At 38.7% G+C, this 24,950-nt stretch overlaps 1 protein-coding gene across 1 annotated transcript; it reads right to left on the bottom strand.

Annotated features, from left to right (window-relative positions):
• Window positions 1–3,467: 3,467 nt before the first annotated feature.
• On the bottom strand, window positions 3,468–22,503 carry cct5 (chaperonin containing TCP1, subunit 5 (epsilon)). The gene is made up of 11 exons (XM_073054254.1): window positions 22,320–22,503; window positions 19,082–19,142; window positions 16,024–16,188; window positions 15,646–15,844; window positions 14,647–14,839; window positions 14,271–14,420; window positions 14,066–14,185; window positions 13,797–13,982; window positions 7,430–7,567; window positions 7,074–7,254; window positions 3,468–3,742 (listed from the first exon to the last, which is right to left on the bottom strand). The coding sequence occupies exons 1-11, from the start codon at window positions 22,422–22,424 to the stop codon at window positions 3,615–3,617; spliced, it is 1,626 nt and encodes a 541-aa protein (XP_072910355.1). The 5' UTR covers window positions 22,425–22,503; the 3' UTR covers window positions 3,468–3,614.
• Between the last annotated feature and the right edge of the window lie 2,447 nt (window positions 22,504–24,950).

Below are 24,950 nucleotides of genomic sequence, written 5' to 3'. Positions count from 1 at the left end.
ACATTCTCCTGTAAAATGTCTTGATACAATTTTGAATTCATTGTTCCCTCAATGATTACAAGCTGCCTAGGCTCTGAGGCAGCAAAGCAGCCCTAAACCATGATGGTTCTTCCATCATCCTTCATAGCTGAGATGAGGTTTTGGTGTTGTAACACTTACCCAAAAGGCTGGTATATGTCTAGGGGAAAAGGAGATCCTGCCACTCACCAACCCCGCCTCCCGTACACGCACGTGCTGTGAGAATCGCGTTTATGCCTCGCGCCCGCCAACAGTATCAAACCCACAACAAATACCGGTATGAAATACACTTTACAGAGTTTACTAAAATTAAGAGTATTAGGCAATACTATATATATATATATATACAAGAAAAAAACAAAAGGCGCCAACTTATCAAAGTTCAGTCAGTGCACTCGTAGGAGCTCAACCAGCGAACCATTCGACCCCTCGTCGCTTACCTCCGACTTCCACCTCTTCCACCTCGGACTCCCCGGTGGTCTTCCGAGCGCACGTCCACCTTCCTCGGCGTCTCCCTCCCGACTCCCTTCACTCCCAAGCCCGCGCAACCCCTCCCCCAAGTTCCCAGCCTCACAAAACACAATAACATTCCCCATTGATTAACAAATGAATACAATTACCATATCAGCCATTCTAAAGCGAAACAACCGCGAGAGAAACATTTAACAAAGAAACATCCCTACTCGTAACAAACCAAAGAAGCTCTTTTTAGTAACATACACAGGATATTGTAGTGTTAGTGTGCCCAAACATAGCATTGTGCATTTTTACCAAAAAGTTCAACTTTTGACTCATCTGTCTACTGAGCATTGTCCTAGAAGCCTTGTAGAACATCCAGGTGGTCTTTTGCTAACTTGAGATGTGCAGCAATGTTTGTTTCTTTGTTTTTGGAGAGCAGTGGTTTCCTCCCATGAACACCATTGTTGTTCAGTGTGTTTTATATAGCGGACATCATGAAAAGACTTTAGCAAGTTTTAGAGATTTCTGCAGGTCTTTTGCTGTTACCCTTGTTTTTTTTCCACCTCTTTTAGTATTGCAAGTTGTCCTCTTGATGTGATCTTTGCAGGATGCACACTCCTAAGGAGAGGAGCAACAATACTAAATTTCCTCCATTTGTAGACAATTTCTTACCATGGACTTATGAACACTCAGGTGTTTAGAAATGCTTTTGTAGCCTTTTCCAGCTTCATACATCTCTACAGTTCCTCTAAGGTCGTCTGAAAGTTGTTTCAATTGATGCATGGTGCACATAAACAGTTCTTAAGAGCAGGCTCTGTCAGTAACCAGACTTCCTAATTCTTTTTTAGGCCAGTGCATCTCTACAATCCACACCTCCAATCTCATCTCATTGATTGGAACACCTAACTTTTGTAGAAGGCATTACCCCAGAAGTTCACTTACTTCTTTGAATCTAGACTGTGATTGTTTAAATGGTGTAGTTGGTATTGACAAGTACAATTGTTTGTGTGTTATTAGTTCAGTCCATGATTGTAACTTGGATGAAGAATAGACCACAGTTAATGAGTAATGCAGAAAACTAGATAATTGCAAAGGGTTCAAACTTCTTTTCTTGCAACTGTACTATATCCTGACTCCCATGTTCAATTGAGTGGAGTTTACTTACCGCTGAATTGTGTACTTCCTACTTCACACACAGTGAGAGCAGTACATCTATAATGGACAATTAAGCTTGCTGCATCGTTAAATTAGATCATGATCTCAACTCCACTTTTTTGCTTGTATCCCTTGCTCCCAAATTCCCTCAACCCTTAACAGCTATCACAGTAAGGAGTTTCCAAGATTCGCTTTGAAATTCATAGAATTATAGAAATGTATAGAACTGCAACTAGCCCTGTCAACCCACCTCATCCATGCTAACTTTGATTCTAATGCCCATCCTATTTGCCTGCATTAGGCCATTGTCCCTCTACCCTTCCCTACACATGTATTTGTTCAAATACCTTTTATACATAGTAAATTTTATATGCTTCCATCAACATCTCTCTGGCAGCTAACAGAAGATATTCAACCACCCTGTAAGAAACTTATATCTCTCACCTTAAACTCATGCCCTTTATTTCTAGATTCCCCTGTCCAGGAAAAATGCTTTTATGCCTCTCATAACCTCTAAGTTTACCTCTCTGACACCCATGTTCAAATGAGAATAAATTCACTTTCTCCTTGTAACTACAGCTCTTCATTCCAGTTAACATCCTAATGGAATCTCTTCTGCACCTCCTAAAACTCATTTTTTTTCCTGTGGTGTGGCAGCCAAAACACTGCACAATACTCCATGTGGCCTAACTGCAATATTTTATATGACTGGAGCTTGACATCCCTTCATGTGTAATTCATTCTGTATAATGATCCTCATTTTAGATTTCTGAGGATAAACATCGCATCAGCATCAACCATTACCACGTGCCAGCCCAATCTGTTCAACTGTCCCATATAAAGTAACATTTCAGAAATCAACTTCATAAACCTGTGAACTCTCTCAAGTTAAATTTCCCTCAAATAGTCTTTATTATACACTTTACTCCAGGCATTCCCCCACCTTATCTTGAGGCATGGCATTAGATATTTAGAATCATAAGGGACATAGTTACATTCTACCTGTATTGTGCACTACATGTTGATACAGTGGTATTGCAAAACTGAATGCATACAAAATGGTGCTGGGAAATCTGTTGCTATGCATTCTTCCAGATTTTCTATGGCAATCAGGTAATTACCGTACCTTATCCCTGTTTAAATTAACTGATTCTTCTTTGCTTAACACGTGCATCAAAATTGAGTGAGAAGTGCAGGTAAATTAAACATTAAACTGTATATTTTTTGTTTGACCTTTGGTCTATTTTTATGTTTGTATCACAGTGCAATCCTTTTTCACACAAGATTTGAGGGTTTTTTTTTAGAAGTAGTGTTCTAGCATTCAATAAGACCATGGTGCTTTTGATTTTTAGTTTGATTTCTTATTTTCTTACTCATTCCTATACCCCACAAATCCTTTATAAATCCAAAATTATATGTAGAATATACCTATTTGATGTTTGTTGCTCTCGGGGATAGGAAATTCTAAAATTGTTCACATAAGAAGGAAATCTCCTCCACTTCAGTCTCAAGGATTTAACTCCTTACTTATTGTTAAGATTTCATATGAGAGTAAACACAGATCACCTTCATGAGATTTGACCGGCTGCAGTTGTTGCATTATTTGCTTGACATCTTTTACTTTAAAAATCAAGCAATGGCTGCCAAATCCAAGGGTAAAAGTTACAACTTCTGTCTCCATTTAGCCACATAAGTGCAAGAATATGTGAAAGCATTTGATAGATGGTAACCATGCCAGAACTCGGTTCACTTTGATATACTGCAAAATATCTGCTACCATATTACACAAGCAGAAAATGAAACCATTAATATACTCAAGAACTAAGTGAAACATCTGAAGATGTTACGGATGCTTTTATTTGGTTCTTTGAAACAATACCAGTAGCTTACAGTATTATGCAAAAATAAATAACTGATCAGCAAATGGAGGTCACCAATCATGGCAAATCCTGCCACTTTCCTGCCAGCAGAGGAAAACGTGTCTATTCCTGCATTTCTCCTGGGCATCGAATGTCATCAATTTTCAGTATCATTTTCACTACTTGGGTAGCCAAAGAAATTTGCTGCTTCTTTCCAATTAGAGTCTCTATGACATGCTGTTTTTTCATGTCTAAAACGAATAGTAAAACAATTAGTGGATTGAGTAAAATCAATGTTGCAAAGTAAGTATTGAAAATAAACATTAAATCTCTCAATTTCACTATTCAACTTTATACATTAATCTGTAAAGTCATTTAATACTATTTGGAAATGAGATTATGCATCAACCCGAGATGATGCAGATCTTCCCTCACCCACACTTTTTTTTTTGAGACAGTAGTGTTTAGTATTAGATATTCTAGCCATGGTTGCCCACAATATGGCACTTGTATTTGAAATTCACTATGAATCAAAGTCTTAACAGCTTAATTTTTCTCTGCCAACTATCTCTCTCCATCCACCCACTCCTAAATTAAAAGTTGTACTTTTCATGGAAAAAAATAAACTTTTATTAAAGCTTAAATTGAAAAGTTATACATGGACCAAGCCTATAGCTTATTCAAGAGTCTAAATGAAATACACACAAAATGCTGGAGGAACTCAACAAGAGCCAGGCAGCATCTATGGAAAGGAATAAACAGCCAACGTTGAGGCCAAGACCCTTCTGCAGAACTGGAAAGGGAGCAGAAGCCACAGTACAGTCTGGGGGGGGGGGGGGGGGGGGGGGGGGAGAGAAGAGTGAGGGTGGAGGAGAAAGTACAAGTAGATGGGTGGGGGGGAATGAGGGAACGAAGTAAGAAGCTGGATAGGGATAGATGAAATAAAAAAAGGTTAAAGAAGGAAGAGTCTGTTAGGAGAGAACAGTGGAAGATAGGGAAGGAGGAGGGGGAACCAGAAGATGGGGAGGTAAGGAGTGCAAAGGTAACCATAATGGGGAATGGAAAATGAGAGGAGGGAGAAGGAAGAAATTACTGGAAGTTGGAGAAATTGATGTTCATACCATCAGGTTGAAGGCTACCCAGATGGAATATGAGGTATTACTTCTCCAATTTGTTTGGTCTCATAGCAGTAGAGAAGGCCATAGAGACATGTCAGAATGTGAAGTAGAATCTGCTGGCAGAATCTCTTGCGTTTTGAGTCTAAGTGAACGCTTGAGGTGCAAAATAAAAGCAAAACTAACACTAAATAAATACAAAATAAGCCTTCTCTCGGATCAACATACTGAAGTTTGAAATACGTCAAGATCACAGCCATAACTAATGCCCTGTAATACAGTCAAAACTAAAAGCAGACTGTTCTCTGGTTCAGAATGTAGTTCATAAATCGGCAATGTGTCAAAGTTGCTGGTTTAAAAAAGAGGCCCTGTCAAACATTTCAGATAAACAAAAGATCCCAAGACACCATTTTAAAGAGGATAGTTAACCCAGTATTTATCCCAACATCAACATCCCGAAGAGTATATGGACACATATTTGTGGAAGCATATAGTATGCATATTGCATGGTTTGGTTTTTAGAGTAACTATACCTGAAACACTTTGTTCACTATCTCAAGCTGTGAAATTATTGTGGTTTTCTTGAACCAAGAGGTGGTGCTCAAGGTCAATGTAAATGAACTGTAACCCATTTTCCATTACAGAAAAATCTATTTGTTAATAAATCAAACCAATACAAATAAATTTACTGACAATCCTGTCTCTTATCATAGTTTCTATGTTATTTTAAACAGTACCAATTACTCAGATTTATTTTTGCATGCCAATGCACCGTGAAGCTGATATTTCAGGAAAAGCATTTCATCACTGGCTGTCCTCAAACTTAAAATGCATTTTTAACTTCCCTTTATCTAAAGAACACAACTATGTTGGTTATCAACTGCTGTCTATGTTTATAGCAACTATATTGGCAAGTTCAAGTTTGTCATTCAACTATATACAGAGCCTTGGAAATAGTATTCAGCCCCCAACTCATTGTTCACATAAATGAGTATTACAACCAAGAATTATGATCAATTTAATTGAGATTTTTGTGAATCATAAGTTCCTTTCTTTACTCTTCCATAAACACCTTTTTTGTGCAAGGCCTTAAAAGATTCTGGAACTATGAACTTCATCTCCAGCTGCAGCCACTGACTTGTGCAGCTCACTGAGTGACTGTTGGTGCTACAGTAGCTTCTTATAAGTACAATTCTTCCCTAGCAACTAAATTCAGAGGGGAGGTGGCAGTGCGGCTGTGGTTTCATTTCCTTTTTCACAATGGACTGGACTGAGCTGAGGTATGTGCAGTACCTTTGAATTGTCTTGTACTCTTCCTCAGATTTGTGGTTATTATTTCTCTGACTGATCTTGAATGCTCTTTTGTCTTCATTTTGGTTTAGTCTTTTGAAAATCTACCATGCAGTTATACCTTAGAGAGAGGGGGTACTTATTCTTATAAATTTACTGAAGACAGGTGATCCTCTAATTTTCTAAATCAACAAATTGGGTGAGTTGGTAAAGTAATACCTGTATATTGCAGCTGAAGAAAGTTAGTGTAGTAAATACAAAATATAAATTTTACTTTGAACTTTACAGAAGGGATGAATACTCTTCCAGTCTCTCAATTTTGGGTTTTAATTGTTAGTTAATTGTTCACTAAATTAACAAATTTAAATTGTTAATTTGGAATATTTTTGATTTGCCATGATGCACAATGTTTTGTAGATTAGCTCAAAAGAATCCTAATTCAATATATTTTAAATTTAGAAAATGAGAGTAAAATGTGAAAATAGTTGTGGAGGGTGAATAGGCACAGTAGGGGGGTATTTATTCTTGCACTTTTTTGGCACCTAACATATCCACCACCTGCTTATCCCAATCACCCCACTGTCTTAGATCAGATGGCCGGCCAAACATAAAGCCAGAATCTGCTGTACTTAAACACTAGGAAATCTGAACTCTATTCTCCTTTTCCATTTATCTCAGTGAGCAACATCTCAGACTGATTAAAGAGTAAACAACCTCGTACCCAATTCATTCCTGGACTGTGCTTCAGACTTGCCCTATCATAAAGAACGCCTACATTCAGGCCTAATATTGCCAATCTCAACTTCTGCCTCACCCATTTATTTTTTGGGACAGACTATCTAGAAATAATAACATTCCAGGCTTTCTTCCCATCTTTCATCCTCCATCAACTACTACTACATCGACTCAGGCCTAGGGGAACCACGGCCATCAACCAGGTCACCTGAAATTCAGACTTTAATACATCTATTTAGTTTTTTTCTAATATATTGCCTTTAAAGATTCAAGTCATTATCCTTGTAAAAGGTTCTGAATAAATTTAAATTGTTGCAGCTTCAGTAGAGAAATACCTCAATACAAAATAGCACAAAAGCAAATAAGGTATACCTAATACTGGCTAAATTGCAAGCTATTTAACTATACAATGTTGTTTTAAAATAACTGAAAAGTTACCTACCATTTGTTTCCTTGTGTAAGCAATCTATACCCAGTGCAAAGTTGTTCTCCTTCACCTGTCTAGCTCGAACTTCTGTCATTGTCTGGATCGGATTGTAACCACTGTTTTCTGCCAGTGACATTGGAATGACTTCTAGAGCATCAGCAAAAGCTCTCATTGCATACTGTTCTAAGGTAGGGCACTGTACAGCAAGATAGAATATAAAAATACTGAAACATAACTACTAATCAAAAGTAACGAACATAACAATGATCACAATAGTAACATCTCTCCCCAAATTACTCAGCTTGAAGATAATTTAGCAAATATCCCAAAACATTCAAAAGGCACCACATTATTTTAAATTAGTATTTTACCTTGTCAGCTGCCTCATTAACAGCCAAAGCACAAGCAATCTCTGCAGCACCTCCACCATATACAACACGATTATCTTTCACAAGGTTTCGAATTACACATAAGGCATCATGAAGTGCTCTTTTTGCCTCTTCAATTATCTGGAACAAATTTTAACAATTATTAAACACAAGTATAAGCAAATACTGAAACTTAGTAAACATCAATGCTGATTGATAATTAAGTGATTTAAATATTAAAACACATTACAGGCTGTCCCCAAGTTACGAACGTTCGACTTACGGACAACTCGTATTTACGAACGGCCTGCCATAAAGCCTATTACATTGAAAATCCGAGTTACTGTAAATACAGTACAATGGTTCGTAGTAACGAACGCACACACTACATTGTGACGCTCATGAAAACATTGCGCGGGGCTTCAGCAGTTCACCGCCTTGTGGAAAGCTGTCCCGCCATTTTAAGGCGGATTACGTTGCCGTTGACACTGTGCTGAGTGTGTGACTTCGTATTTGGCTTAAATTTTTCTCGTAATTACCCTTGTAACCATATCTTTAAAGCGTAAATCTGATGCAAGTGTTGGTGATGCATCAAAGAAAAGGAAAACGATCACGATTGGGAAAAAAAAAAGTGGAAATAATAAAGCAATCGGAAAGAGGTGAGAAGCCATCGGTCATTGGAAAAGCATTAGGCTACAGTCGGTCAACTATCGGAACAATTTTAAAGGATAAAGTGAGGATAATGGAGCATGTGAAAGGCCCTACCCAGATAAAAGCTACAATTATTACTAAGCAACGCAGTGGTTTGATTATTGAAATTGAAAGGCTTATTGTTAATTTGGTTAGACGATCAAAATCAGCATAATATTCCTATTAGCCTTACTTTACTGCAAGGCTTGAAGCCTTTTCCATGATTTAAAAGCTGCACATTCAGCAAGTGAAGGTGCTTGTGATGAAGAATTTGCTGCAAGTAGGGGTTGGTTCAATCGTTTCAAAATTAGGGCAAATTTACATAATATTAAAGTGCAAGGTGAAGCTCTGAGTGCCGATTTAAGTGCTGCGACTGATTTTCCTGAAATGTTTTAAAAAAATTGAGGAGGGAGGTTATTTGCCAGACCAAATATTTAATGTAGACGAGATTGGCTTATTTTGGAAAAAAATGCCTGAAAGGACCAACATTTCAAAAGAGGAAAAAAGTGCACCAGGGCATAAGGCATCAAAGGATAGGCAAACGTTATTGCTTAGGGGTAACGCATCTGGGATTTCAAGCTCAAGCTTTTGCTTGTGTATCGCTCCCTAATTCCAAGGGCACTTCGCCATATCATCAAGGCATCTCTTCCCGTTATTTGGAAGGCAAATTCAAAGGCTTGGGTTACAATTGCCATCTTTGAAGACTGGTTCTTGAACCATTTTGTTCCTGCTGTTGAACGTTATTGCTTGGCCAAGAAAATTCCTTTCAAGATTCTCCTTGTGCTTGACAACGCACCTGGACATCCAAGCACTGTAGATGACCTTCAACCCAATGTAAAAATCATATTTTTACCCCCCAACACCACATCGCTACTTCAGCCCATGGATCAGGGAGTCATAACCTCCTTGAAGGCATATTATTTATGGCGGACCTTCTCACAAGCAGTTAGGGCTACCCAAGATGATGTGATGAGCTTAAGGGAGTTCTGGAGGGATTATAACATCTATGATGCCATCAAAAATATTGCTGATTCTTGGGATGAAGTGAAGCAGTCAAATATGAAAGGAGTGTGGTTTAAATTGTGCCCCCAGTTTGCGCAAGCTTCTCAGGGATTTATAGCTGACGACATCGCCGAAGCCAGGCAAGCTGTGGTTGATATTGGTGATGAACTGCAGTTAGACATCAGTGAAAATTATGTCGTAGAGTTGCTCGACTCCCATGCCGAAGAACTGACCAATGAAGACCTTATAGAACTAGAGCAGCAGATGACAGCATTTGAGAAAAAAGACTGACCTAGGAACACCGGAACCGAAAAAGTTTGCGACCAAAAAGTTAGCTGAAGCCTTTTGTCTCATTGAAGCAGGGATGGCAAAGTTAGAGGAGCAAGATCCTAATACACAGAGGTTCGCCAAAGTTTACCGTGCAGTTACCAAGAACCTCAGCTGCTACAAGGCTACTTATGACGAAAAAAAGAAAAGCCGTGTACAAACCTCCCTTGATGCCTACTTCAAGAAATTGATTCCAGTAGTAAACCTGCCCTCTCCAGCAGCAGAATTAAAACCTGACTCTCCAGCATCTGGTCCATCATAATGTTACCTCATGAATGTCCCTTCCGGTATGCAAAACATCGATGCAACCATATGTAGTTACTTTTATTATTACAGTATTATTATGTACAGTACTGTATTATTATGTTTAAGATGTTTTAGTGTACGTATTTGGGTCAGCACCGCCCCCACATGTCCTATTTAACCTGTTGCAGTACGATGGATTTTAGGACCCAGGGCAGCTCAGGTCGCGTCACCCGCGGTGTACAGTACGTACTGTTCTGTATCTGTTCCATTGACGGAAAACAATCACAGATGAAAATACTGTAAGGTGGAAATAATGAAGCGATTGGAGAGAGGTGAGACGCATTTGGTCATTGGAAAAGCGTTAGGCTGCAGTCGGTCACCAATTGGAACAATTTTAAAAGATAAAATGAGAATAATGGAGTATGTGAAAGGCCCTGCCCTGATGAAAGCTACGCAACTTAGTGGTTTAATTATTGAAATACATACTGTATGTTTCTTGTGTTTTATATGCATAGAAAAAGTAAAATATATACAACATACCAAGACGAACGTTTGACTGACACTAAATAATACCGGATGTACCTATTCCAACTTGCGTACAAATCTGACTTAAAGACGGACTCAAGAACTGAACCCATACGTAACCCGGGGACTGCCTGTACCAAAATCTCTAAAGAAATACTGCATAATGCACATTCATTTATATTCTGTTCTATGTTCAAATGCCAACAACACAACTCTTAAGTTGATATATCATTGTTCCAATCTTGAAATAGGGTACAAAGACAGTTACTTGTTCTTTATAAAAATGAGAAAAATAAACTTTAAGACCATAACAATAGGTAGTTAAAATACTAAAAATCAACCAAGCTGGGAACTGGTTTACCTCAGTAGGCAAACTTTATATATTCAATTACAACAAAATGACATTAAAAAAACCCATACCCATTATATTTGTCAATTAGGTACCATATTCTAGAATCTTATTATCTACGTAGAAAACCCAGCCAAACAAAAAAAAAGCAAGAATATCTTCCAGCAAGATGGTGCCAGTGACCAACGGTGACATCTCGCAGACAGCTTACAAAACTACTGGATACTCTTCTTCTCTGGGATCCTTGCAGCCTGTAATTCCCTTTTAAGAATGTATTTTTGAGCTGACTCAATGATCTAAATGCTTCTCTGATCTCCTAGGGAATCTGGCATGGAGTGCAACTGTGGTCAGTTCCATTACCCTGCGCTGGTTAAAAGGCTGAGCTAGATTAAAATCTATGAGGACAAGAGCAGGTGAACAGGTGTTCAGTGCCGCCTGCCTGCATTTGGCCACTCTCCCCCTCGCAGCTGGCAGTGAAGGGTGCAGGAGCCTTGAGCCTCAAACTGCAAGGTTCGATCACTTCAGTGGCTCGTGGCTGTGGGCTTGACGGTTTGATTTTTATGTTGTAATTCATTTGCTTTTTGTGTGACTTGTTCTTTTTTCCATGTGCCTGATGGTCTTTTTGTGTGGGGGTTTTTAAAAACTGGTTCTATAGTTTTTTTTGTTTTGTGGCTGTCTGCAAGAAGAACCTCAAGGTTGTATACATGCTTTGATAATGTATTTTGAACATTGATAATTAATTTGTTCAAACCAAACAAGTCATCTTAAAACTCAAACCTTCTAACATCTTTCCCCCCTCCCGATCCTTTGTAAGATCTTGAGGCCATTTCCTTTGTTAACAAATAAATTCAAATTGTTATAGCTTTAATTGACATACATCTCAATAAAAATGTTCATTTATTTCTGATTTTAGTTTATTACAAATTATGTCTGATGAAAGCTGAAAGTACTGAACACCTGAAATCTTCCACTCAGGAGATTGGATGCTAAAGCACTGGAGCTATTTAAAGAGTAAGCATATTTTTGAATATGAAATTATTGAGGACTATGAGGAACCAATGCAGAATAAAAATAAAAGCCTGTGATATTTCAGTCATGAACATAATTAACAGATGGCCACCTGAACACACATTTTCATGTGTTCTGTACATTCACATGTAATAAATCAAAACATCACTGGATCTCAAGTTCAATATCCAGATAATGTCACTGACTTTCAGTCTGCATACCTAAGTGGGATTGCTGACATTCTAGATGTCAGATGGAATGTAGACGTAACAAAAAAAAGAAAACAAAAGTCATAATTGTAGATACAATTATGATTGCAGTCATGATTCATCTACACAAACCCTGATAGTTATAAATGTGCAGATGCACCATTTATTTAGATAAAGATCATAATATAATAATCCTAACAATAAACCTAACCAAATAATGAAAAAGGTTGAGGAATGGAAAGTGTATTATTGTTCCTCTTTGGTCACAGTAATGTAATAAGCCCATTATTATAAAAATGTAAGCATATTAAAAAGTTTTTAACTAAATTTTGATGGACACTCGAACCTGGAGGAAATGTCAATGCATATGAAAACTAGAGAAAAGGGTGACTGAAGGTAGAGTGCATGAAGAGCGTGAGGATAGAAAGTGGCTTCTTCTACAATAAAAAGGATCAAAGAACATCATGGAAAAACAGTAGTTTAAATGGGAAAAATGCATTGCCAGGCAAACAAAAAATAGCTGGTAGCTTTAGAAACTGAAGTTTTTAAAAACAAAGTATCAAAGTTAGGCAAGGAAAAAGGGTAAGCAAATTAAAAGCTTTTGGGAGATTCAACTGAATGGGAAAAAACTGAGCTCCAGCAAGTTGTGGTTTACAGGAACAGATCTGCAATTCCTTGAAGTCTTTAAATTAAACCTTGGTTGAGGGCACATAGAGCAGGGAGGCAAGAGTCTAAAAGCACAGATTTAGTAATTTCTAAAAACAAAACTAACTTGTAGCTTCATTTCTAGTTAAATTTAATGTTAAGTAAATCAACAGTGTTGGATGAGCAATACAAAGTGTACCAGCATCGGATATTCTGAAAGCCAAATTTAATAAATACCGTAGATTCCGGATTTTAAGCCGCTACTTTTTTCCCACATTTTGATCAGCTTTGAACACTGCGGCCTTTACTACGGTGCGGCTAATGCATGATTTTTTTTCATGCCGCCAAAAACATTTTGCCTCGTAACAGTAGACCAATAAAATTGATGAGTAGTTCACAGAGGTCCAATGAAATTGTACGATAAATCAAGCGCACTTTCACAATTAAATTATTGTAAATCAGTCATTTGTACTCACCCTCATCAACATGGAAAACACTCGAAGAAAAGCATTGTGCTGCCTTTATGGCAGTTATTTAGTTTATAATATTTTCGCTTAGTAATTCATTTGTTAGTATGTTTTCTGTACTACAACCCGGAATGCTAGACGTTACATCCGGTTTCACCGCGTCTTGTGGGAAATACCGGTTTGCGATAAACGGGAAAGTGGGGGGGAGCGGCGGAGCCAAAACGCTGCTTTTAAGTTAAAGGCGATCAATAACTTTTCCTGGTAGGCTGCAGTATATATATTTTTACCAGTCGCTAGGAGATATTGGAATGTATATGCAACGTAATTTGTGTGTTACCGATACGTATGTATATTTAAAAGTAGCCGTATTACAGGCACGGTTCGAAAAAAAGCATTTGCAATATGTATTTGTTTGTTACCATATGGATTTAATTAAAAGTTAAAAAATCCTCACGTGTAATATCTTTCTGTGTAAATATCTCATATTACAACGTGGGACACCTGCGGCCTAAAATCCGGTGCGGCCTGTACAAGTACAAAATTGATTTTCTTTCTAAAATTAGAGCCAGCGGCTTTTAATCAGGTGCGCTCTGTAGTGCGAAATCTACGGTAACTGGGATAATTGTGGTAGATAGATTTGAAACTATTCAAATTTGAGTAGAGGAGTGAAGACATAAGATTGCAATTTAGTTGAACTTATTACCAAAATTGCTTCACTGATTCCTCAAAGCAAAAAAGTTTTGATCAAAATAAAATTTCCTAATCTACAATGCTATTGTAATTACTACCTTGATTAATATCTAATAAGAAACAAAGATACATAGCTAACTGATGTGAGAAAGCCAACATTTGACCTCAAAGGCTTACTTCAAATTTAGTGTTCAAAGAGATACCACACATACCATTTTGTTTCCACCTCTGATGAAGATGGTTACTGCCCTGGAGTTATGGCATTCTTCAATCACAAGCATCCTATCCTTGGTAGTTCCAAAAGATAGTTCTTTGACGATACCAGCACTGCCGAGTTTTTCAGGCGTAAGTTCTGAAAACCGAGGAACAATGCGCCCTCCAGTGGCAATAGCAATAAGCTGAAAGACAAATACAGTACATCTATAGTAATCTGGATCTCCACTTAATTCCCTAAACTAAAATGTGATGCACTTGAACTCACCTCAATTTCAGGCCCACCAACCCAACGTATTGCTGGAAGCTTATTCTGAAGAAGCAAATGGTTTGCTTCATCATCAAACCCCCACTGGCAAATAGCTAGATTGGCACCAGTACTTTTTACCTTGAAAATAAAATACAATGCCAATAATTAGTCTCTATAAGACTGTAAGCAAATTTGTTGTCTTATCAGGGATGCATTTACTGACCTGATTGATCATTTCTGCAAATTTATCCTTTTCATATTTTTGTAAGGCCTTGTAATCTTCTACTGAAGTCACATCAAGCTTATGCTTGGTTTTTGGTTTTGGTGGTTCAAAGGGACATGTCAAAATTGCAAGCTTTGCATCTTTTACCTCCTAAAAATGATATTTAAAAATCATTGTATTTAGAAATCTTACTGTTGTAGAAATTTTGGCAGCAAAGTATGTTGTTGTTTAACAGGACACAAATCTTAAACTACAAGGCACACCAGTTCTGATGTATTGCTGGCAAAAAGAGATGGCAATAAAATCTGCAATTTGTTATGCAAATATGAGGCAACTATACTTCATAACTAACTTGTCAGCAATGCAAAAGTCCTACCTTGGGCATTTGTGGATGGCTGAATTCTTTGTCCACCACAACTCCTTTAATTAACTGCGTGTCCTCAAGCTTTCCACCAACTTTACCTTCCACTTTCATCAGCTCAAAATCTACATCCTTTCGCTCCATATCAGCAACAGTTAGAACAGCATCCACAGCTATTTCTGCCATCTGTCTATAGCATCGATTAATGCTGTACAAATGTAAAAAATTCTCTTTATGAGTATAAGAAAAACGCAAGATGGAGTTATACAATTCAACTGCTCAGTTCAGACATTTACTTTTGAGTACGTCACAAATTGATAACTATTAGGGCACTAAGTTGGAACAGATTCTGTACCATTTTTGATCAGAGCATATTCATGTCAAAATAGCTATCCAGAATAGAATATTGAAATGATTCCCTTGGATAGAACAGTCACTATGGCAAAGTAAAAATAATTCCTGCCTCTTATGAACTTTAAGGCAGTTTCTCAATGTAGACATTGCTGATAAAGTATTTACTGTCCACCCTAACAATCCTGGGGATGGTAGTGTGAATTAACAACCACAAGTTTTTCTGGAGATGACTTGGATAAGGAGTTTCAAGATGTAGACACAACAACAATGAATGAACAGCAAGGCATTTCTAGATCAGGATGGTAAATGACATGGAGGAGTGCAGGTGGTTGTATTCCCAATCATCTGCTACCCTCATCCTTTTTGGGAACATGACTCAGATGTAGAAGATGCTGTCAAAGTGGCCTGAATGGGCAAATGAAATGGATTTTGTATATTGCTTGTTACAGCCACAGTGCAACAAATCTTTAACACAAGAGATTCTGCAGATGCTGGAAGTCCAGAGTAGCACACACAAACTGGAGGAACTCATCTGGTCAGGCAGCATTTATGGAAAACTGTGATGAGACTCATTGTCTAGCCACACAATCCCTCCTTTAATGTGGGGGTTGCCCGTACAATCATTTAATTTCCTAAGCAATTAAAGCAATTTATACTCACACTTTAGAGCCAAGTGAAGTCATAGCTGTTTGAATAAGGGGTTCTTTGTTGTTTGGATCTACAGGAAATTTGTCACTGATCTTGTCCAGTTGTTCAATAGCAATGCGAGCAGCCAATTCATAACCATCAGCTATGCGAATTGGATGAATACCACGATCCAGTAATTGTTCAGCTTGTTCCAACAAGGCACCAGCGAGAACTGAAAAATATTGTCCATTTTAAGATTTCAAATAAGTAATTCATACAGGTGAATTCTCAATGCATCATCATTTGGCCTGGATAATAATTCATATGAAGTATTTTGCAGATGACTAAAGTTTTAAAAACTCCAAATATTATTACTATATAAAACTAATTAAAACCAGATATACAACTTACCTACCACACCCGTGGTACCATCACCAATTTCATCATCCTGAGACTTAGAAAGCTCCACCATTAATTTAGCAACTTGATGCTCTACATCCATCATACTTAGAATAGTAGCACCATCATTGGTGACTGTCACTTCTCCATCCTTGTCCACCATCATTTTATCAAGCCCTGAAATGGAAATAAAGCAAGTGCATGATTTGTTTCAAAAGCCACAGGTTCATTTTATTGAGTCAACATTGATCATCACTTAATGTATGACAATTCTTCATTTTGATGAAGCAGGTGTGTTTCCAAGCTATACATGACAGCCATCTAATGTCATTTGTCTCAATTTGCTGCAAAACACCATTATGTTGAACAGCACAAGGTCAACGAAGAAGTTTCAAAACCCAAAGAGAACCTTTATATACCAATACACAAGGTTTTAAAGTTTAATTACAGACTTGTATACAGCTTAAAAGATTTAAGGTCATTACTACTTATGATATTCCAAAAAAAAGTCTTTTGACAATTAGGCAAACTGGAAAATACAAACCCCATTTCCAAAAAAGTTGGGATATTTTTCAAAATGCAATAATAACAAAGATCTGTGATATGTTAATTCACGTGAACCCTTATTTAACTGACAAAAGTACAAAGAAAAGATTTTCAATGGTTTTACTGACCAACTTAATTGTATTTTGTAAATATACACAAATTTAGAATTTGATGGCTGCAACACACTCAACAAAAGTTGGGACAGAGTTAAAATAAGATTGAATAGTGCAGAGAATATTTAAGTAACACCGGTTTGGAAAACTCCGCATTAAGCAGGCTAATTGGTAGTAGGTGAGGTATCATGACTGGGTATAAAAGTAGCGTCCATCAAAGGCTCAGTCTTTGCAAGCAAGGATGGGTCGTGGCTCACCCCTCTGTGCCAAAATTCGTGAGAGAATTGTTAGTCAGTTCAAAAGGAACATTTCCCAATGCAAGATTGCAGAGAATTTAGGTCTTTCAACATCTACAGTACATAATATTGTGAAAAGATTCAGAGAATTCAGAGACATCTCAGTGCATAAAGGGCAAGGTCGGAAACCACTGTTGAATGCGCGTGATCTTCGAGCCCTCAGGCAGCACTGCCCAAGAAACCGTCATGCTACTGTGACAATTATAGCCATCTGGGCTCCGGAGTACTTCGGAAAACCATTGTCACTTAACACAGTCCGTCGCTGCATCCAGAAATGCAACTTGAAACTGTATTACACAAGGAGGAAGCAATACATCAACTCTATGCAGAAACGCCGGCGAGTTCTCTGGGCCCGAGCTCATCTCAGATGGACCGAAAGACTGTGGAACTGTGTGCTGTGGTCAGATTGAGTCCACATTTCAGCTAGTTTTTGGAAAAAACGGGCATCGAGTTCTCCGTGCCAAAGATGAAAACGACCATTCTGATTGTTATCAGCGAAAGGTGCAAAAGCCAGCATCTGTGATGGTATGGGGGTGCATCAGTGCCCACAGCATGGGTGAGTTGCATGTATGTGAAGGTACCATTGTCTCTGAGGCATATATTAGGATTTTAGAGAGACATATGTTGCCATCAAGGCGATGTCTCTTCCCGGGAAGTCCATGCTTATTTCAGCAGGTCAATGCCAGACCACATTCTGCACGGGCTACAACAGTGTGACTTTGTAGATACAGTGCGTGTGCTTGACTGGCCTGCTGCCAGTCCAGATCTATCTCCTATTGAAAATGTATGGCGCATCATGAAGAGGAGAATCAGACAACTGAGACCATGGACTGTTGAGCAGCTGAAGTCTTATATCAAGCAAGAATGGACAAAATTTCCAGTTGCAAATCTACTACAATTAGTATCCTCAGTTCCAAAACGATTAAAAAGTGTTAAGGTGATGTGACACAATGGTAAACATGCCTTTGTCCCAACTTTTGTTGAGTGTGTTGCAGCCATCAAATTCTAAATTTGTGTATATTTACAAAATACAATTAAGTTGGCCAGTAAAACTATTGAAAATGTTTTCTTTGTACTTTTGTCAGTTAAATAAAGGTTCACTTGAATTAACATATCACAGATTTTTGTTTTTATTACATTTTATTCCAACTTTTCTGGAAATGGGGTTTGTATATTTTTTCTAAAAAGCTGCAATCCATCAAGTAAAAAAATAAAGTTATACAATGGAAACAACAACAACACACAAAATGCTGGTGGAACACAGCAGGCCAGGCAGTATCTATAGGGAGAAGCGCTGTCGACATTTTCGGCCCTAAACGTCAACAGCGCTTCTCCCTATAGATGCTGCCTGGCCTGCTGTGTTCCACCAGCATTTTGTGTTGTTGTTGTTGTTTGAATTTCCAGCATCTTCAGATTTCCTCCTGTTTATACAATGGAATATTGATTTTTTTTTATATAACTAGAAGGATAAAATAGAAAGGGAATGATGTTTTCTTATGTATAATCTTTGGTAATAGGCACTACATCATAGGACATCAGCTTTGGAAATGCCAGTGTAGAATTTCACTAGTCATCAGGCACAAAGAATTAGCACAAGAAAAGAAACTGACAGTTGATTTGGTGAGAATTTTTGAATAAATCATCACTGATAATTATGAAATTACAGAGCCTTCATTTAAACCTAGGTACATACAAACAATTTCTCACAGAGGGTGGCATATTTCTGTAATTCTCTTCCTTGAAGGGTTTTAGAAGCTAAATCTTGATGGCATTTAAAGAGGAAGTAGATAAGCCTTTGAAAGATCATGGAATTGAGTGCTCTGGAGAAATGATGCAGAATATCCATGATCATAATGAATGGTGAGAAAGGCTCAAGGCTCCAAGTTGTCTAATCCTGCTCCTATTTTCTTATAAAACTAATGTTAAAGAACCAAGGGACATAGGTAAGATTAAGACGAATAGAATTCAGTTACAAATCTACAATGATCTCATAGAATTGAGACTACTCCTATAATCGAGAGTTAAAAGTGAATGATAGTATTACTTATACAAGAATTGAAATCATCTATCATCTCTTCATCAAAAATATTTGCCTGTTCTAAAACATGAGCTTACCCTTTGGTCCAAGAGACGTTCTCAGTGTATTTGACACTGCTTTTGCTGCCATAATATGTGACTGTAACAAAAGCAAAAAAATTAAAATTCCAAAATTTCAAAGGTCCAATTTAATGGCAAAGAAATGTATACAATATACATCCTGAAATACTTTGACATTGAACGTTGTTTTGAAATGTCATCCAGTGAACAAAACAAAAGCAGTACTTTTTATTATGTAGTTGCCCAGATCTTATAGTTATTACACTATCTTAAAGCAGTTCAAGCTAACATTTATGAGACTGACTGGAAAACCTTATTATAGTATAAAAAAACTGTAAATGTTTAGCAGAATCCTCATGGCATAAAAGGCCACAAACCAAGAGTTGGTAAAAGGGATTAGTATTAAGAGGAAGAAGAATGGGTACTTGTTACACAATGTGCCACAGGGCCTGTTCCTGTGCTGTATAACTGTAAATATGCCAATGTTTCCTACAATTATTTCAACTGGATTGGGAAAATTGGTTCATAATACACAGGTGTATTTTGATAAGAATATTGCAAAATACATTCAACACAGCGTATTGCACATTCAAAAAATTAAAAGCAATAGCCTTTTCAGTTTGTTTTTTTTGTAAATATATATCTGTAAATTAATATTAAACTGTCCCTTTTCTATTTTCTAATTATGATTTATAATTTAAATTTTGATTGTATTTAATTCAATTTGTACTTCCGGGAGCACGAAGCACAGAATTAAATATCGCTGTGATGCTTGTACACTCTAGTATCAATTGTTTGGTGACAATAAAGTTAACTAATCCTAGCAGCAATTATTTTCAACATAGGGCAAATAAGTCTGCTTTTTTTTCCTTTTTCAATGACTTACAGAAATGGATTAGGTGTGGAGTTCAATTCTGGTCACCTAATAATGATAAGGATGTTAATAACCCAGAAAAGGTATATGAGTTAGTAAAATATGGGACAGGGAACTTGATCCGTGTATTCAGAGTGGAGAACTTGGTTTATTTCAAATTAAACAACACAGATGCCTTGTGCAGGAAGGCACAGAGTCGACTGTACTTCCTAAGAAGGTTGGCGTCATTCAATGTCTGTAGTGAGATGCTGAAGATGTTCTATAGGTCAGTTGTGGAGAGCGCCCTCTTCTTTGTGGTGGCGTGTTGGGGAGGAAGCATTAAGAAGAGGGACGCCTCACGTCTTAATAAGCTGGTAAGGAAGGCGGGCTCTGTCGTGGGCAAAGTACTGGAGAGTTTAACATCGGTAGCTGAGCGAAGGGCGCTGAGTAGGCTACGGTCAATTATGGATAACTCTGAACATCCTCTACATAGCACCATCCAGAGACAGAGAAGCAGTTTCAGCGACAGGTTACTATCGATGCATTGCTCCTCAGACAGGATGAAGAGGTCAATACTCCCCAATGCCATTAGGCTTTACAATTCAACCGCCAGGACTTAAGAACTTTTTAAAAGCTATTATTAATGCTTTTTGAGATAGTGATTTAGATGCATATCATATTTTTTACTGAGTTAAGTATTGTATGTAATTAGTTTTGCTACAACATGTGTATGGGACATTGGAAAAAAAGTTGAATTTCCCCATGGGGATGAATAAAGTATCTATCTATCTATCTAATCATCTGAAATGTTCATTCTCTCCTCCATAGATGCTAACTGATTAGAATAGGGTTTATTGTCATAGACAGGTGATGAAATTTGATGTTTTATGGTAAAAGTACAGAGCAAGACATAAAAATTAGTTGCAATAAATAAGTACTGCAAGGGAGGAATTGTGTGATAGTGTTCATGGATCACTTGAAAATTTGATGGCAGAGGGTAAGAAGCTGTTCCTAAAACTTTGTGTGAATCTTCAGGATCCTCAATGGTGGATGGATGCCACTTTCTTGATGGAGCTGGTTGAGTCTACAACCCTCTGGAGTCATTGGTCCCTCCATACCAGCCAGAGATACAACCAGTCAGAATGCTCTCCACTTGGTATTGGAATTTGAGTATTTTCAACATTGTGATTTTATTTTGTGATTTGTTTCTGAGGTTACGCTCCTTATTTAGAATGCTATGTTGCTTAATTGGGACAGGAGGCTTTTACCAAACGGGTTCTAACGAGTGTAAGTCGCATGATTTTTGTCACTGATAAGTCTGCTTTGCTCACTGTGGTTTCAAGCATTCAGGCTTGGAGATGCCAGAAACAGCTGGGAGTAAAAATGAAAATTTAGTGGATGCATTGTATTACTGCACCAGGTGTCTGTGCTGACTTTGTTCATTTAGTCAAAAGAGCATGACATGGACAAATTCCTCCATCAATAAGTATTAGGAACTAACACACAACTTTATAGTACTTCAGTAGTATTGGTAGTGTTCAAGTTTGTTCTGCATTTCATTTAAGTACATAATCTATTACTCAGTTTGTCTTTTTATACACTTTTTGTGAAATTTCAGCTAATTTGGGGCAGCCACTTAATTGGCCCAAAACGTACTGGGCCCAATGTGTCCCATTTAACCAGAATTCACTGTATAACATTTTGGGCCAGGTAAGTGTTTCTTTAAATAAAATACCTGGAACTCATATCTGTAAGAGTGAACTGTGTATGCACTCAATGGAAAACAATTTACCACAGAAAAAGAATAAGACTGAATAAGATTTTATTCCAGCCAGAGCTCAGAGACTCGATGAACCAAATGACTTTGTTCTCAGCCACAATAATCCTATGTTTATATGAATAAATGCAGTTAGACTTGGCACCACACTATTACCCCTCACTTCTGTACAAACTCCCACACAATTTTTCTCTCACACTGACCATTCTGCTGAATTATAGTACTCAAATCGTCCAGATCAGTGAGGGAAAAAAGAACACATACGGCTGAGTACCCATGACTAAGTAAACCTGATTCCGACTGCCGAGCCCACCACATCCAGGGCGTCACCTGCTCTTCCCAATCGGGCCTAATGGTTCCCCTCTACATGCGCTGATTGAACGCCGGCCGAAGATAGAGCAGCGTGAGAGGGGGGGGAACCCGAGACTGCATGAACCTGAAGACACAAAGCAATCTGCTGGAGGAACTCATTCCGATGCAGGAAGAAAAGTCCGAGAAGTCACATTTCCTCTCCTACCCCGAGCCGCTGAGTGCCCAACCGCAGATTGTTCGTTGCCTTCACCGAAAGCACATGGGGGGGTGGGGGGAACAGCGCACGGACATGCAACCGAAACCCGCCCGCTTACCTTCAGCGCCTCCAGCCCGGTCAGCCGGGTCTTACTGTCCTGGTCCTTGATGATGATGAAGGGCCGACCATACTCATCGAAAGCGAGCGTCCCGACGGCGGACATGTTGCGGATGGGGAGCAGAGCAGCGCGGGGAGGGTAGAGACGCAGCCCGGGCTTCTGGAACCGTCTGCTGGGCGTACCAATAGAGCGGTCTGCGGGGGGGGGGGGGGGAAATCAGCGCGACCCACCGTCAAACACCACCCCGATCAAACACCCAGCACCTCCCACGGGGATGATTTCCACAACAACACCCTTCTGGAAAATTTAATAACTGACGATCGAATTAATATTTCCAGTCAAAACGTAGCGGGAGAGCACAGTCACACTGGACTAGTCCGAGACTTTGTGGTAACGCGAGAACAGAGCAAATGGCGCTCCGCCCTCGGCTTCTTGTCACCAGAGAACCAAATAAAGGACGCGAAATAAAGTCAACTCTTCCGATAGGACGTGACTAGCAATCTTATTGTGTGTGGCAGCACGGTTAGGGAAGCCCACGAGCGGACATAGCTAAACGTTGAAGTGAGTCCCAGGCAAGACCGCGGCGGGTGAATGTGATCGGCTTGTCACCAATGTTCTCGCTATATACTTAAATCCGTTTGGCGGTACCTTGATGCAATTCACATAGCAAGATCCTTTAGAAAGTGATTACCTCCCTGACTAAAATGAATGAATTCTGGGGGAACGCTTCTGGCACACTAAGCAAAATTAGGCAAATATGAAATATCTGATTTCTGGCTGAAACTTATTTTAGAAAAGTTTTTGTCAGAATAGGTAATAAAACAGCTCCATTGAAACATTATGTTCTTTACGGGAGAGTTCTGCCCTTTTATTGGATGGATAGAGATACTTAATATTGTAGAAAACTCCATAACTGCTTTGAAAAGATCGAAAGTGCCATTCATTTGTAGGTTTAGATTAAGCAAAGAGGTTGAATTAATAAAACTTTAAAAACTTATTAAAGAGTGAAATGGGAGTTATCTACAGGCCCCCAAACAGCGGTCTGGATGTAGGGTGTAAGTTGAATGTAAAATTGGCATGTCGCAAAGGTAATGATACAGTTGTCATGGGGGATTTCAATATGCAGGTAAACTGGGAGAATCAGAATGGTACTAGACCCCAAGAAAGGGAGTTTGTGGAGTGCTTCCGAGATGGATTCTTAGAACAGCTTGTACTGGAGCCTACCAGGGAGAAGGCAATTCTAGATTTAGTGTTGTGCAATGAACCAGATTTGATCAGGGACCTTGAGGTAAAGGAACCATTAGGAGGTAGTGACCATAATATGATATTTTTTAACCTACAATTTGAGAAGGAGAAGGGAAAATCGGATGTGTCAGTATTACAGTTGAACAAAAGGAACTATGGAGCTATGAGGGAGGAGCTGGCCAAAGTTCAATGGAACAATACCCTAGCAGGGAAGACAGTGGAAGAACAATGGCAAGTATTTCTGGGAATAATGCAGAAAGTGCAGGATCAGTTCATTCCAAAGAGGAAGAAAGATCCTAAGGGGAGTAAGGGGCGGCCATGGCTGATGAGGGAAGTAAAGGGCAGTATAAAAATAAAAGAGAAGTATAACATAGCAAAGATGAGCGGGAAACCGGGGGACTGGGAAGCTTTTAAAGAGCAACAGAAGATAACAAAAAAGGCAATACGCCAAGAAAAAATGAGGTACGAAGGTAAACTAGCCAAGAATATAAAGGAGGACAGTAAAAGCTTCTTTAGGTATGTGAATAGCAAAAAAAAGTTAAGACCAAAATTGGACCATTGAAGACAGAAACGGGTGAATTTATTATGGGGAACAAGGAAATGGCAGATGAGTTGAACAGGTACTTTGGATCTGTCTTCACTAGGGAAGACACAAACAATCTCGCAGATGTAATAGTGGCCAAAGGAACTAGGGTAAAGGATGAACTGAAGGAAATTTATATTAGGCAAGAAATGGTGTTGGATAGACTGTTGCGTCTGAAGGCTGATAAGTCCCCGGGACCTGATGGTCTGCATCCCAGGGTACTTAAAGAGGTGGCTCTAGAAATCGTGGACACATTGGTAATCATTTTCCAATGTTCTATAGATTCAGGAACAGTTCCTGCTGATTGGAGGGTGGCTAATGTTGTCCCACTTTTCAAGAAAGGAGGGAGAGAGAAAACAGGGAATTATAGACCGGTTAGCCTGACGTCAGTGGTGGAAAAGATGCTGGAGTCAATTATAAAAGGAAATTATGACACATTTGGATAGCAGTAGAAGGATCAGTCCGAGTCAGCATGGATTTATGAAGGGGAAGTCATGCTTGACTAATCTTTTGGAGTTTTTTGAGTATGTAACTATGAAAATGGACAAGGGAGAGCCAGTGGATGTAGTGTACCTGGACTTCCAGAAAGCTTTTGATAAAGTCCCACATAGGAGATTAGTGGGCAAAATTAGGGCACATGGTATTGGGGGGAGAGTACTGACATGGATTGAAAATTGGCTGGCTGACAGGAAACAAAGAGTAGCGATTAACGGGTCCCTTTCGGAATGGCAGGCTGTGACCAGTGGGGTACCGCAAGGTTCGGTGCTGGGACCGCAGCTGTTTACAATATACATTAAAGATTT

The sequence above is a fragment of the Hemitrygon akajei genome, chromosome 8 (assembly GCF_048418815.1).
Source record: "Hemitrygon akajei chromosome 8, sHemAka1.3, whole genome shotgun sequence".
NCBI lineage: Eukaryota > Metazoa > Chordata > Chondrichthyes > Myliobatiformes > Dasyatidae > Hemitrygon > Hemitrygon akajei.
The sequence above is the reverse complement of the archived record's forward strand: the minus strand, read 5'-3'. Positions and strand labels throughout refer to the sequence as shown.

Bases quoted from the DNA above. Each gene is read 5' to 3' on its own strand.
- cct5 (XM_073054254.1), bottom strand. From the start codon at position 22,424: ATGTCCGCCGTCGGGACGCTCGCTTTCGATGAGTATGGTCGGCCCTTC. The intron at 13,983-14,065 runs GTGAGTTCAAGT...TTTGTCTTTCAG, and splicing joins TTGGTGGGCCTGAAATTGAG to CTTATTGCTATTGCCACTGG. The intron at 3,743-7,073 runs GTAGGTAACTTT...TATTCGTTTTAG, and splicing joins CTTACACAAGGAAACAAATG to ACATGAAAAAACAGCATGTC.